The sequence below is a fragment of the Crocodylus siamensis genome, chromosome 5 (assembly GCF_052110815.1).
Source record: "Crocodylus siamensis isolate JL-2025a chromosome 5, ASM5211081v1, whole genome shotgun sequence".
NCBI lineage: Eukaryota > Metazoa > Chordata > Crocodylia > Crocodylidae > Crocodylus > Crocodylus siamensis.
The window spans coordinates 42127613-42142400 of NC_143399.1; the positions used below are offsets into that span (position 1 = coordinate 42127613).

Sequence of the window (14788 nt, forward strand, 5' to 3'; positions counted from 1 at the left end):
TAGATGGAGTACTGATCTAATACAACATGGTCGTTTCCAGTTTAACTCTAGAAGATGCACACACTGCCGTCACTTAAAATTCTTAGGCTATTTCAACGCTTTCTTGCAATGACAAGTTCTCAATTTAGATTGATCTGAAAAAATGAACTGGACATGTCCAATGTTTGGATGAAGGGAAAGATAAACCAACCAAGACCTTTGACCCAAGACACACTCAGACGGAGTTCTATCTGGCAAGGGGTATAAAACCGACAATACCAACTATTCATTAGACAAGCAGATGAGGCACCTTCATGTTGGCCTGATAGTGACATTATTTTACTGCAAGATGCTCATTTTTAGAATTTTCAGCACTTCTAAAAATAAGCTGACTTGCAGGCCTGACACAAACAGCAGCTGCTGAAAGCAAATAGCAAAACTGTCCAAAGCTACTCAAGCTAACTCATGCACTGCAATTAACCAAGCACATCTCCTGTTTTTCCATGGGCTAGCATAAATAAATAAGAGCGCTGGGTCTTTGACCAAAGTTACCAGTGGGTAACAAATTGACAATGGTTAGGGAAAGAATCTTTTGACTGGAAACAGTTCACTACTTTAAGTGGTTTTGCCATCAACAGTTTATCAGTCATAGATTCTACTCTTTACTATGCTGGTCTCAATAAATTGCATAAAATAAAATGTGCGTTCCAATTCCCATGGTCTTCCTGCACTTTTATTTGGATGTTTATTCTTTGCCTGTCTTATACTATTGTGTGATCTTGCTGTAGAGCTGCTGAACAATAATCTGTTTCTACTTCTGAGGTGGATGTATTTCAGACCCAGGTGAGACTATTCCACGAAGTACTTTGTGAAGTGACCAAGGAGTCTTGAGACTAGCATACACTTTTTAGTTAGCCATGGACAGCTGACAAAGGGTCTATAGACTGCCCCAAATAAGCTTTTTATCAGATGGCAAAAATTGGGAGTTCAAAAATCAAAACACAAGTCACACTGCATAGATCAGGTGCAAAACTGTCTACTGTCTAATGGATTAAGCTGATAAAATAAGTCAAAATTTTGTGTTTCCCCTTTTTTACTTCATATTAACTGGCGTGTATGTCATATAATATTTTTCTCTCCCTCCATCTATTGTCAAACACCAATTTTTAGTGAAATATATAGCAGTACTGAAAAAACATCAGATTCAAATGCCTGATACATTTACCCATTATTTGGTTCTCTCAAAGTCTAAAATAAAGGCATCCATCGTAGACTTACACTTATGAAGCCTTGTATTTTGAGTCCAGAAATATCTGCAGTCACACAGCTTCATTAATCAGTTGAACAAAGGCAGTTAAAAGATCAGTGATGCAGATACGTACATCTACTGCAAATGCATCAAAATGAGGCAGCAGGACACTTTATAAAAAGGGATCATTATGCAGTGAACTCAAAACCAGTGATAGTGGCAAGTCTCTCAGAATCCTAATTTCCTACAAAACTTAATTTCATTATAACATGCAGATTACAGTATTTTCTAACAGCATATTTAAATTCTCAATTAATGTTTAGAAGCATTGAGTGCTATCCAAAAGTATAATTTTACTTTTTCATAAAAGGGCAATTGAAGCCACTCAATTCAACCCAACAGGGATTTGTTAGAGAGTCTGTCTGAATTAAGTAGAGGACATTTTCTGGGAATTAATTTGTACTTGCACCAAATACAGAAAGATTCTAGTTAACAGAAAAATATAAACTGACAACAGATAGTCACAGTTTCTGTGATGTTTCCATTAATAGGACTGCTCTATACGGTGGGATTTTCTAGATAGTTGTTCAAATAACTAAGAAAGTAAAGCACTCATTTCTATTTGTATCAAAATGCTTCATTTCATAACACAAAGAAACAAAAGAAGTCTGTCCTTGAAGTTTCAAAAAATGGCTATGCTGGTTAAATGCAAGACTTCTCATCATCTTCAGAGAGAGTATACCTTTGAACTGTTTTTACCTGCTTCGTTTATTGACTTATTGAATTGAGACATAAAAAAAAGTATCAACATATTCATTTTGCCCATTTGCAAGGAAGCATCTATTAAGCTTTAGCATTCCTGAGCAACACAACCATTATGGCAGTGAAGACAGTTAAAAAAAGCTCACTCTTTTGCAACCAAAAACAATATACAAAACAGCCAAAGCTCATCTTGGTGCCATATGACAATGTGTACCACGATGTGGTTATACTAGCATAATGCACAAGTTTCACTCCATTGAAACCATATTACAGACAATAAATACAAAGCTAACTAACTATTTTGAAGGCACAGAGCACATACAGGTCTAATTTTGCCAAGCCCTTTCAATGGCAGTGCTGAAAATTGCAATGCAAAGCAACATGCAACTCACAAGGATAAAATTACACCTCTATAAACGCATCTAGTCAATGAATAGCAAAAAGAGCAAAATGTACAGCTATACAGGTCAGATTCTGTAATACAGATACTAAAAAGAAATAGTGAAATTGTACAATTACATTCTCAAATCAGGGTATGCTATACTGAAGTTCTGCATCTTTTCCCATCTTAGAGTGCAGAACAATAAAAAAGTCTTTAATTATATGGGCCTAAACCACAATACCCTTTACCTACACATTTTTTTTTTGCTGAACTATCATGAACTTACATTATTAAATATTATCTTATTCTTACATATTTACACTTGCTTAATGGATTTTATAATCTACCAGTTAATAATGATCTCAAATAATTACATTTTCTTCCTTTTACATTATGCATATTAAATCAATTTTGTCAATACTTTGGGGTTGCTATTGTTGTTTCCTATCTTGCGGGCTGTTACCTTTTCTAGTAAGCCAGCCTGAATCTTCTGGATAAGACTGGATATAAAATCTAAATAATAAGTTACTTTTCCTCCTTTGGAGATAGATGTGCCACTTACGGCATCTCATTGTACCATAGATCATCTACTTTAATTGCCCTAACAATGCAGCCAATCACTAGTATATCAGAAAATTCACAAGTCAAGAGCTTTACGACTCATGAACATTCTCTGCGATGTCTGTTTGATCACAACTTATGCAGGTGGATATCTAATTTGTATTTTTCCCACTAAACTTAAACTGTCTTAAGGAATTCCAAATATTTGATGTACTTTTTCTAGCAAACGAAGAGAATTTGTGCTCTGCTGATTTGACTGGTACCAGCATATGCACAAATGCCAAGCTCTCACTGAAAATATATGAAAATGCTCACAAATTCTGACATGCTAAGTATCTGATGGCATAAAATAATAATAGCATATTTGAAAGATAGAAACAGTTGAATGCAACTGACAGCAATATAACACAAGCTCTTTCAAGATCTGTAATTTAGCTGAAGTTCCTATAAAAAAAAAGCTTCTTCCAATTGCTCCTTATACTTGAGCTGTAGTTTAACTAGGTCTTATTTACTTTTTTTTGTAATAAAAAGATAAACATTCATGAACATCTCTGAAATATACAATTACATACAATACTAGAAGCAGCAACAGCCCACTGTTGTATTTGATACTGCACCTTCTAACATTTTTCTTTTTAAAATAAAGTTCTGCTCTCCATGATAGAGAAAATGTGTATCATACGCTCTTCAGGAAACACCAGTATAAACAAAGGACTATAATATAGCATCATGACAAAAATACGAGAAACTGTGATCAAGTAACTAGACACAGGGTCTGGACATATAAACACATATATACTAGCATAATTTGGTTTTGTATACCTAAATTATAATAAATGACAGGCAAAATGACAGGCAGGGTAGCCAGCTTAAGGGCGTTATTTCTGTGCTTTGCCACTGTTATGGAGCCAATAATAATCTGCTTGAACTGAGCAAATGGCAACCCCAACCTAATCTATGGGCACCCTATACTTGCATTAACATAATTTTGCCTCAGATTCTTTCAGAGTTAATCCCACATCATAGTAGGAAAGTTACCCCTGTAAAAGGTCATTTTAAATCATTTTGTAGTTTCAAAGTACATCCAGCCTCACCACAGACAGCACAAATATTCTATCCAAACTTAGAAATTTGAATCAATAAATGGTTAAAAAAAATACTTATTGAAAAAAAGCTTACTTGCATGTTTGTCTGCCAGTACAATAAGGGTACTTGATATGTCCCGTCTTCTATAGAAACACACCACTTTTGCTTCCACGTTTCCATTGGCAGTCTGTTAAGATAAACAGAAAAACTGTTTTTGAGCACTAATAAAAACCTGGGTCTCAAACCACTAAATTTGACCCCTTTGAAATGTATGGTAGTCTGACTATAAATACTCTGCTAAATGTGTGAACTGCTATGAAAACAATGCATTTATACAGAAAATTAGAAGTCATTATCAGATAATCCAAGGGAATTTTCCAAGACCGAAAAAATCATACAAGAATAGATCACTGATCCAACGCTGTTTCTTGTCTTTACCCAAAATCCATTCTGGATAGTACAAAGAAAGTAAATCAAAAACACACAAGACCTCTGAGAAATCAAACTGGGATACAATAAAGGTGTCAAGGGCATGTATTATCCTTATGTATTAACCTAATCCATTAACCAAAGATTTCACTTAGTGCCAACTCTGGCAACCTGCAGCCTACAAAGAGTCCAACAGGCAGCCAATCCAGCCCTCCCTGCTCTGTGCCAAAGGCTGTTCTCTGACTCTGCTACTGCAGCTTTCATTTTGCATTACTGCCAAATTCAAAGCTTTCCAGTCACTGGTGACAGGAAGAAAAAAAAGAAAAAAATCAACAGCACTTGTTGGCAATGGCAAGCAGGGGCTGCTGTAGAGGAGTGCAAGACCAGCCCTCAGCCCACAGCAGGGAGGGCTAGGGCACTGCAGAGGGAACTGGCAGCTTGCAGTGGCAGCTGAGTTACAAGTAGTAGCCTACTCTTCGTGAAAGTTGCCAACCCTTGGCCTGTTGACCTGCCCTAGAAATGAGAGGAAAGTTATATTAGATCATATTTTCTATCCTTTCTCCAATAAAGTAGTCTTACTTCATACATTCCTATCAATGCTACTGAGATTAATTTTTAGATTTAAGTGCTGTTCACTAAATACAAGGGGAACAAAATTTAGCTCTTTTTGTGCAATTCCACTCTTCCTGCAAAATTCTCATGGAAACCATTTCGGTAGGCAAGGAAACCACCCCTGCACTGGCAGTTACATATTGCTCTTAAATCTTCCTTCTTGATAGCTGATTTTACAGTATTCAAAACTTCCCATAGAAAAATTAATCATAGAATCTTAGAAAATTAGGCTTGGAAGGGATCTTGGGAGGTCATCTAGTCCAACCCCTTGCTCAAAACAGGATCATCAGCAACCAGATCTTCCTACCCAAGGGCTTTGTCTAGCCAGGTCTTACCAGCCTCTAAGGATGTAGAATCCACCACCTCTTTGGGTAACCTGTTCCAGTACTTTACTATGCTCCTTGTGAGAAAGTTTTTCCTAATATCTACCCTAGTGGCTGGCAAAGTACAGCCTGTGGGCCAGATCTGGCCTGCCACATGCTTTCAGCTGGCCCCTGGCACCCACCAACTAGCTGTATCCCGCCCAGCCCTTTCAACCACAAGAGTGGAAGCAAGTTGCCCACGCATACACACACCCTGCCAACACACCCTATTGCACCTCACCCCCCCATTACAGGCAGAAGAGCCCAGTCTGGCCAACACACAGCTTCTGGGCAGGGCTGCTGCTGCAACTCACTCTGTGCACCAGGTAGGAAAGTGGTGGGGGGAAGGGCGGGGGAGCTGCAGCTAGGTAGGAGCATAGAGCTTGGGGCTGGTAGCAGTGCGAAGCCCACACCTAGAGGGGTGGTGGCAGCGTAGTGCTTGGGTGGACAGGGTGTTGGTTTTGAAGGAAAGTCAGGAGGGTGCTGGGAGGGGGTATGGAGACAACCCCACACGCCCATCACGGCATGCAGCAGGCAGGGGCGCTCGTGCCTGGTGCAGACACTGCCACTCGACAGCACACAGCTCCAGCCAGCACCACACACTGCAGCAAGGAATGCAATACTAAAATTTAAGCTGGAGGGAGGGAGGAAACAAGCAGCACATACACACACCAGCACAGTGTTTCCATTTCCCCGTGTAGTTTTCTAGCAGGTGTCCGCAAGCTACGGCCTGTGGCCCAGATCCAGCCAGTGAAGAAACTGGCCTGCTGCAGGTCTAATCCTGTCCGAATTTAACTAAGGGCATGCCAATTCCCATCAGTTTGATCCAGCTGATGTTCTGATAATGGTGCACCAATTGCCTCTGGCCACTCCAACTAGCTTCTCCAGCCTGTGTGGAGGGCTGATTTTCTTCAGTACAACCTCTGCTCATCACTGCTGAAGTAGCCAGAGGGGAAAGGTGGCCTGCTGTCCCAGCTGGGTTGCAAGCTGTGGCCCACATTAGTACAAGGTTACCAACCCCTGTTACATGGTTTGTTAAGGCTTTAAAAGAACCTCTGACATTTTCAGAATAGTCCCAAACCTGACATTTTGAAGGCTCAAAATCCTAGACACAAGATGACAGATTTCTGGATTCTGGATAAGAAACTGACTGCTTTTAAAAGCTTGGAAAAGGAAGAGATGTTTCCCAGGAAACTGCCAATGGGTCCAAGTCCCACAGTTGATGAACTGGAGCTATTTAAATCATACAAATTCTGATCCATCAAATTTCTGAAGCCCAGCGCCATTCATTCACATGAAGAAAATACATCTCTCTTTGACAGGGTATAGGATTTCTACCTAGACCTTTAAAAAATAATTCTCTGCCCTTTCTGGAGCAAAAGCTCCAAATGTTTGATAATGATGCAAAAATAAACAAGACTCTCTCTAATTTACCACATTTGCTATATACTGAGGAGATCACTACTGTATCATCTGTGGGGAGCAGAGCGGTGAAAACTATTGCTGGAGAGGACCAACACTAACTGTTTAGCGGATTGAGGCTACTTTCTAATTTTTCCTCATAAGCAGAGATCATGGTTTTGTCCGTTAAAAAAATCCAAAATTATCTGATTAAAAACCCCCAAATACATGTTTTTCGGCAATTAAAATGACATGCCACTATATATATAGGTATCAGCTAAACAAAATGTTCTATTGAGATATTTACAATTTTAAAGCAATTTGGAAGCCTACTACTGCTATAACAATCACTGTAACAAAATACATTCCAAATACCTATATAGAATCAATGAGTCGAAAGAGACCTAGACAGATCATCTAGTCCGACTCCCTGTCATGGGCAGGAAGGAGCACTGGGGGTGGCAGGGGTCATAAGACCCCAGCCAGGTACCTGTCCAGTCTCCTCTTGAAGATCTCCAGGGAAGGTGAGAGCACCACCTCTCTGGGAAGCCTATTCCAGGCTCTGGCCACCCTTACCGTGAAGCAGTTCTTCCTAATATCTAACCTAAACCTATCCTCCCTCAGCTTGTGGCCATTGTTCCTAGTGACTCCAAGGGGGGCCCTGGTGAACAGACCTTCCCCGAGTCCCTGCTGCTGGCCCCTGATAAGGCTGTAGGCAGCCACAAGATCCCCCCTCAGTCTCCTCTTGTGGAGACTGAAGAGATTCAGGTCCCTCAGCCTCTCCTCATAGGGCTGGCCACGGAGCCCCTCAACTACAAGAGTGGCCCTCCTCTGGACCCTCTCCAGGTTCTCCATGTCCTTCTTGAAGTGTGGCACCCAGAACTGGACACAGTACTCCAGCTGCAGCCTGACCAGTGCCGCACAGAGGGGGAGCAAGAACTCTCTGGAGCTGCCCCTGTTGATGCATGACAGGGCGCGGTTGGCTCTGCCTATTGCTTCGTCACATTGGCGACTCATATTCATCCTGGAGTCAATCCTAACTCCAAGATCCCTCTCTGCCTCTGTGCTGCCGAGAGGGTCAGCCCCTAACCTATAACCATGATGCTGGTTCCCTCTCCCCAGGTGCAGCACCCCGCACTTGTCCTTGTTGAACTGCATCCTGTTCAGATCTGCTCACTTCTCTAACCTATCCAGGTCTGCCTGGATGTGGTCCCTGCCTGCCGGTGTATTCACTTTACCCCACAGCTTGGTGTCATCAGTAAACTTGAAGAGGGTGCTCTCCACACCCTCGTCCAGGTCGCTAATGAAGATATTGAACAGCACCGGCCCCAGGACCGAGCCCTGGGGGACTCCGCAGCCCACATGCTCCCAGGTCGACATCGACCCATCTACCACCACCCTCTGGGTGCACCCCGGAGCCAGTTTGCCACCCATGTGACTGTGCATTCGTCAATGCCGCAGTCCCTCAGCTTGCCCACCAGAATTGGGTGGGACACTGTGTCAAAGGCCTTCTGGAAGTCCAAGAATATATATTTTGGTATCTAATTTTATAGTGTTTTTTTAAATCATGGAAAAATCAGAGCTCCCTACTCCCTTTGCTCTCCAAGATGTGGGTCCAGCTGTGCTTGTCCCCCTGCTGCCTTATGGTGCTGAGCACTCCTGATATGCTGGTGACTCTCACTCCCAAGCCACAGCCTTACCAATGTGACCTGTACCCCCCAGCCCTGCCAGCATTACCTGCAGGCAGAACCAGCTTTAGGTGTAGGCAGTGAGGGCAACCACCCAGGGCACCAAGGTGCAGGAGGGGAGGATGGCAGAGGGCATCATGGCACCCCAGAGGCAGGGCCCTGCCTCAGCTTGGGCAGGGGTGGAAGAGGAAGAAGCAATCTGGGGATGCCCCTCATTACTGATCCACAGCCCCCAGCCATCCCTGCCCTGCTGGAGGGTACCCTAGCTGCTCCAAGCCAGGGGTGGGTGGGGAGAAAAATGTGGGTGGTCTTTTTGGAGCTTGGCCTCTACCCCAATGGAGCAGAGCTGGTCCGAACTTGCCAGAGCTTGGTCCCTGATGGCCCAGACCAAACCTGTGCCATTGAGGTGCTCCCCAGTGGTGCAGAGCCAGTTCAGACTCACCAGAGCTCAGTCCTCAGCCCTAGTGGTGCAGGGAAGGTCCCGAAGCCCTGGCCCTCCACCCCATGCCCATCCCACAGCTAGGAGCTGTGCAGGGGGGAAAGAGGCTGGGGTCCCTGTTGTCCCACACCCACCCTCAGCCCAGGCTCCCCTCATGGCAACTGCATGGACACCCCCATGCCTGAGGGAGCCGCAGATACCCAGCCCCAGGCACCTCCCCAGCCCTCTCAGCTGCTTCTCCCAGGTGCTGGCTCCAGCCAGGCTGCAACCCTGCACACCCCACTGTTAGCGCAGAAATCTATGGGGGGCAAGTGCCCCCCCACCCCCTAACGCGTTGCCAGTGGAGCTGGGGGCAGGGCCAGGGAAAGTCCAGGATGGTTTGGGGCAGGCAAAGGATAGCATCACAGCCCCTACAGTCAGCATCGCAGCTCCCCCCTCTGCACAGGCTGTTGGTACCTGCCAAGGGCTGCAGGGCAGCGCAGGTGGTATAACACAGCTGGCAGGAGCCACTGTGACAGTAGGCTGAAGCCCATATGGCACCATGCAGTGCAGGGAGCAATGCAAAGTTGCCTAGCAGCAGCAACTCTAGCACCCATTGTACCTCCTTGGAGTCCCCACCAGCCCCCCCACCTCGTCCCAGAGCACCAGTGCCCTGACAAGCATGGCAGGCAGCACAGGGGCCAGGCCCCACACTGCTTTGCACAGGCAACAGCAGGCAGCACGGGGCTGCAGCAAGGTGTGACAGCACAGCAGCACTAGCAGTGCCAACCACCCTGCCACCCCTCTCCTCCCCCTGTCCCAGCCCTTCTCCTGCTGCTGCCAGGTGCTGGCTGAAGCCCTGTACCCTGCTGTCATCGCAGAAATCAGGGTGGGGGGAGGGAAGTTCCCCCTGATGCATTCCCAGTGCCCCCCACCCCCCCAATGGATCCCTGCTCATGAAAAAAAGGTTCCTTAGACAGTTCCAATTACAACCCCTTCCATTCTCCATCCAGGACAATTGATATTTCATCTTCAGATCAAACTATCACGGCACAAAGATTGTAAGAAGTGCAGAATAAATTCTGTCCATCAGACCAAGATGAGAGATTACAATCACCATCAAAATACCCTCTAGCTGGTACACTGTTCTTTCTGAACAGTGCACGATAGGCACTTCATAAACGAGTGGCTGTTCCCAAATAATCAAGATCAGTGATTCTGAAGCAGGGTGTCATGGCACCCTACGTACGGTGCCCTGAGATCCTTTCAAGGGTGCCATGGGATGCCATACAATATTAACATTGCTAAGTTTACAAATATGATTCACAAGATAAACCCAGAGATTTCAAATAGAAATTTACATTTGGGGTCTTTTTGAGTTCTGTGCAACAAAAAATCCCAACGCTCTGTTATTTTTCATTCAAGGGGTGGCTCGAGTCTAAAAAGGTTGAAAACCACTGATCTAAACCATAATCAGGAATTACAACAGTAAATATATTTTTAACCTCCTAGTGCCTAAAAGACTTTAAACAAAACTGGCAAGGGTGGGGGGATGAGAAGGCCATTAATGTGCACTACATTACCTTATTGAGTTCTTCTATTCTTCGTATCAAATATGGATTACTTGAAGAATTTTCAAAGTAGACATAATCTGAAAAATAGATGTAGAAAAACAAGATTTAGGCGTGTGTAAAAATAGCAGCAGTACCTTTCTTCCTTAAAAACAACAACAAAGAAAACAACCCCCCCCCACAAACACTTACACATTCAGTGACATTGTACCAATGCATCTTACCCCACATACCAAGTATCCCCTCCAGATCCCAAATAGTAACTGAAGGTATGCGTAATGATAATCCAGGCTAAATTATTTTAATATTACATGCAAAAAGTGGCATATGTAAATCTGAAGGAAGTAAAAAAATCCTCCATGCTGGGGAGGGTGGGGTAAGTTATACAAGTTCACTTGCCAGCCTACACATTCAGCAAGCAATGTTTAAGATGATCCTCTTCACCCTCTGACCAGGATTATCATTTCTATCTTTGAGTCCCTTTACTAGCCAACTCCTCCTTCCATATCAAGTTCTAGCTTCTTATTCTTACCTTTTAAGACTACAACTTTGTACACCAACTTCTCTCACTTCCCCTGCCTTGCTCCAAAGTCTGTTTTCCTTCTTTTATTCTCGTCTACTATCACTTTCACATCTGCTGAACCTTGGCCTGAAACTCCCACTTTAGCTCAAAATGCCTTTTTGAGAGGGATTTGAAAGGAAAACCTTTCTTCTGTAAACCTCACAAACTATACCCCACGTCAGGAAGTGTGCGGTCAGCACATATATTATTGATCATATTTCATATTATTGAACCCCTGCAGGAAGGGGAAAACCCCCCACAAGCAGCAAGATGCCTCCTATGAAAAGCACTTGTAAACAGCAGATTTACAAGAGCAGAGTTATTTATTAATAAGGATCATTTTTCCCATTTTATATATGGGGAAACTAAGGCTAAGAGCAAAGTCATCTAGAAAGCTAGTGTCAAGAGTCAGGAAAAGGACCCAGGGTTCCTAATCCAAGTCCAATGTCTTAGCCACAAATACAGGGTGGTCAATCCCTGGCCCACAGGCCAAATCTGGCCTGTGGGGCTCCCCACAGGTCCATAAATTTGGCAGTGGGGGAGCAGTGGATGGAGTACCTGATCCCAGCATGCAGGGCCAGGCAAAGGCAGTAGTGGGCATCAAGGCCCAATCCCAGTGTGGGGAAATAGGACGTGGCAGAGCCAGATTCTCAGGGACCAATCCCAGAGCACAGGGAGTGGTGCTGGGTCCCTAATGCCCTGTCCTGTGCTCTGGGATTGGGAGAGGGCAGTGCACGATGGCCTGATCCAGCATACCATCTGACCCCCTGGGGGCCACTCATCTGGTCTGCAGGGCCAAAAAGATTGATCACTAGGCCCACTAGCACATACTGCAAGGCACTGGACATTCAGAAACAGCAAAGCAGGAAGTATCCTGAAGAACTGACCATACAAGATGACAAGCAATATATGATGGCAGAATAAATTTTTTTTTTTCACATCCACTTGTTAAGTTTAGCTACACCCTGCAATTAAGCACTCTGTTTATAAGCCAGAAAGCTCTCTCTCCAGCTTGTGGCTGGAAGGTTTTCTGTGGTGCATAACATTTGCATCTCTTCTTTAAAGCCTGAGTTTTATTTCTTCAGAATAAGATTGCTTAGCCCAAGTTCATCATATCAAGCATGTCTTTTCCCTTGGTCACGGTATTCTGCAGAGGCCAGACTGCTCCCTACAGGATTATGCTGCATATACTCTCTTCTTGGGAACTAAGTTGAGCCTGTTTCCTCACCCTGACACCCCAACCACTTTTTATTTTTTAAATATGACTTGCTGTCTATCAATCTGTCAGTCTAAGAGATGTACATAAAACTGACCAGGGGACTCCTGCAGCAGCCAGATTACTCTCTACAATTCCCTAGCTCTCTTGCTTCTGGTAAATGCAAGACAGGATTCCCCAAAGGGAGGTGCTGTTTCATCTGTACTTATTTTGTGAAGCTCCATCACACCTAAGACAGGAATCATGTCTTCTTTAGCATTGAGTATGCTGTCAAGACTTTCTAGCATTGTGTTTGCTCATTCACAGTAGCACTCTCACAAGTAAAAAAAGGGAGCGCTTTCAGTTCTAATAACATTGGTGCTCAAATGAAATGCTCATACAACTGGTCTCCGGCACTAGGGATTCCCCTCCCGATCAAAGAGAAGGAAGCAGCATAGAGGTTCTCTATCTCTCTGGTGTAATTCTGAGGATGTTAAAGACTGATTTCTGCACCAGCAGTTCAGGCCCTCTAACAGAGTGTGGAAAGAATAAAATCAATAAGAGCAGGAATAGATGTTCTCTTCTTACTCTGAACTTAACCCTCATCCCAATACATTCCCTACCAACTCTCTACAGTATTGACATTCATGTCCACACTTGCAAAACCTTTTCAGGACATTATATGTGGCATGCAGAGGTTCGCTTGTTTAACAGAAGCAATGAAACTGATCAAATGAACATCCCACTTGACATGGGATAGGTAGAAGTACAGTGGGAAATACTGAACTGTCAGCTGGACCTCACACAATAACTAAGAGAGAGTAAGGTGCTCTGGTATCAGTTAAACCACTGCATTTCATTAAGTAACTGAGCATGAACCAATGTAACTAAGACCTCTAACAGATGTTGCATTTATTGCACAAATAATTTGCTAATCATAAAATAAATAGTAACATGCCACATGTGCAAGCAGTTTATCATGCAACAAAATGGCAAAGCAACCAAAGATGCGCCAGATTTAGTGTTTCCTGTTTCTATCATGCTTTAATTGAAACATGTGGCTCTCAAGCACCTGGGAGCCAGAGCGCTGCTTCACATCATAGGCTCCCAGGTGCCAGCACTTTGACCTATACAGGGAGTACTCCCAACCCAGTTCTCAGGCACAGGGTGGCTATATCCTGGATCTGAGGGCTGCCCCTTGCCCAATCTCACGGGTCTGAGAGACCAGGTAACGAGCAACCCTCAAATCCAAGATACAGGTGCCCCCTGCCTGGGGAATGGCATATTTGTGCAGCCTAGCCTACCTTTAAAATGTTCAAGCACTGGGAAGCAGCTCCCTGAAGTCAGGCTCCCTATGGGTCCAGAAGCTGAAAGGACACCCCCGCCCCGCCAAGCAACGTGGCATCAGGAGGGCATCAGGAAAAGTCTATGATGACACATTTCCCACAGCACTCCTTGAAGACCCCTACACCCTAGCAGTCATGCAGCTGGGATCTAACAAATTTACTCCCACAGCCCAAAATCATACTTCCTGTCATGCACATCTGGCATGGCAGGACACACAATTGTAGGGATCCAGGAAAAATTCATCAGGTCCCAATGATAGAATTAGCATCTGCCAGGGGCTGAAAGGCAAAAAGGACAAAAGAGGGTGCAGGCTTTCAAGCATGGTTTCAGAAAGATACATAATGCCACACACCTTGTTATTATACAGAATTATCACTCAGCAAGGTTGCATTTGTTTGATGAAAGCAAGTTACAATGTTGCAATGAGAAGGCTCATATGTCATAATAGGCTCAGTTTCCAGGTGACATGAAACAGGAAAAAAAGTAGCAATGAATAGTAGGGATAGTATACTAACTGCTTTGTTGCACTTTCCACTATCACAAAGTGGGTTTTCAGCTCTTTAAGGCCTGTTATCTTAGCTTGTGGTACAAAGGACTTATGCTAGTGCTAATTCAGTGACAGTCCTTTCCCTCTTAAATTTTTTATCCAAGGTTTAAAAGTAGCAATGGGCAAACCTAAAAGGCTTGTAATTTGCATTTGGTTGGGAAAAGATCAAAATATCTGATATTTCAAGTCTGATATTTTAAATCTTCTCTGAATTATCAGAACCTGGGGGAAAAATCATTTTTTACCATAAGAAAGTGCCAGTTCTCTGTAGTACATGAAGCAGAAGTGACAGCTTTACATCACTGGAGCCAATGATAAGACAGCATGGAATAATAAAATTAGGCAATCATGAGGCAAAAAACATTATGCAATTAATGGAACACTAACTGAATTAGAAGGAAAATCCTTCCTCCCTCCTCCTTAGAGTCGAGTCAGTACAGATTTGTTTGGCCACACACTGAGTGGAAGGGGGGAATGAAGGGCACATCTGCTGCACAACTCAGCTACAAACTAACTCGCTATAACTCGGCCGTTATGGAGAAGAGATCCACCAATATGAAGATCTCTCCCTCATCTCACATAAAAGGGTCACACTTCAGGGAAGTGATTCTCAAATGGGTTGCCACAGGATTCTTTA

At 43.8% G+C, this 14788-nt stretch overlaps 1 protein-coding gene across 4 annotated transcripts in view; it reads right to left on the reverse strand.

Annotated features, from left to right (window-relative positions):
* Positions 1 to 14788, reverse strand: part of MTA1 (metastasis associated 1) — a 126681-nt gene that overhangs the window by 88135 nt on the left and 23758 nt on the right. For all 4 annotated transcript variants that reach the window (XM_090050381.1, XM_090050382.1, XM_090050384.1 and 1 more), the window contains exons 2-3: positions 10513 to 10580; positions 4113 to 4206 (exon numbers count right to left, since the gene is read on the reverse strand). In XM_090050381.1, the coding sequence (XP_089906507.1) occupies positions 4113 to 4206; positions 10513 to 10580 (162 nt within the window). The remainder of the gene's footprint in view (positions 1 to 4112; positions 4207 to 10512; positions 10581 to 14788) is intronic.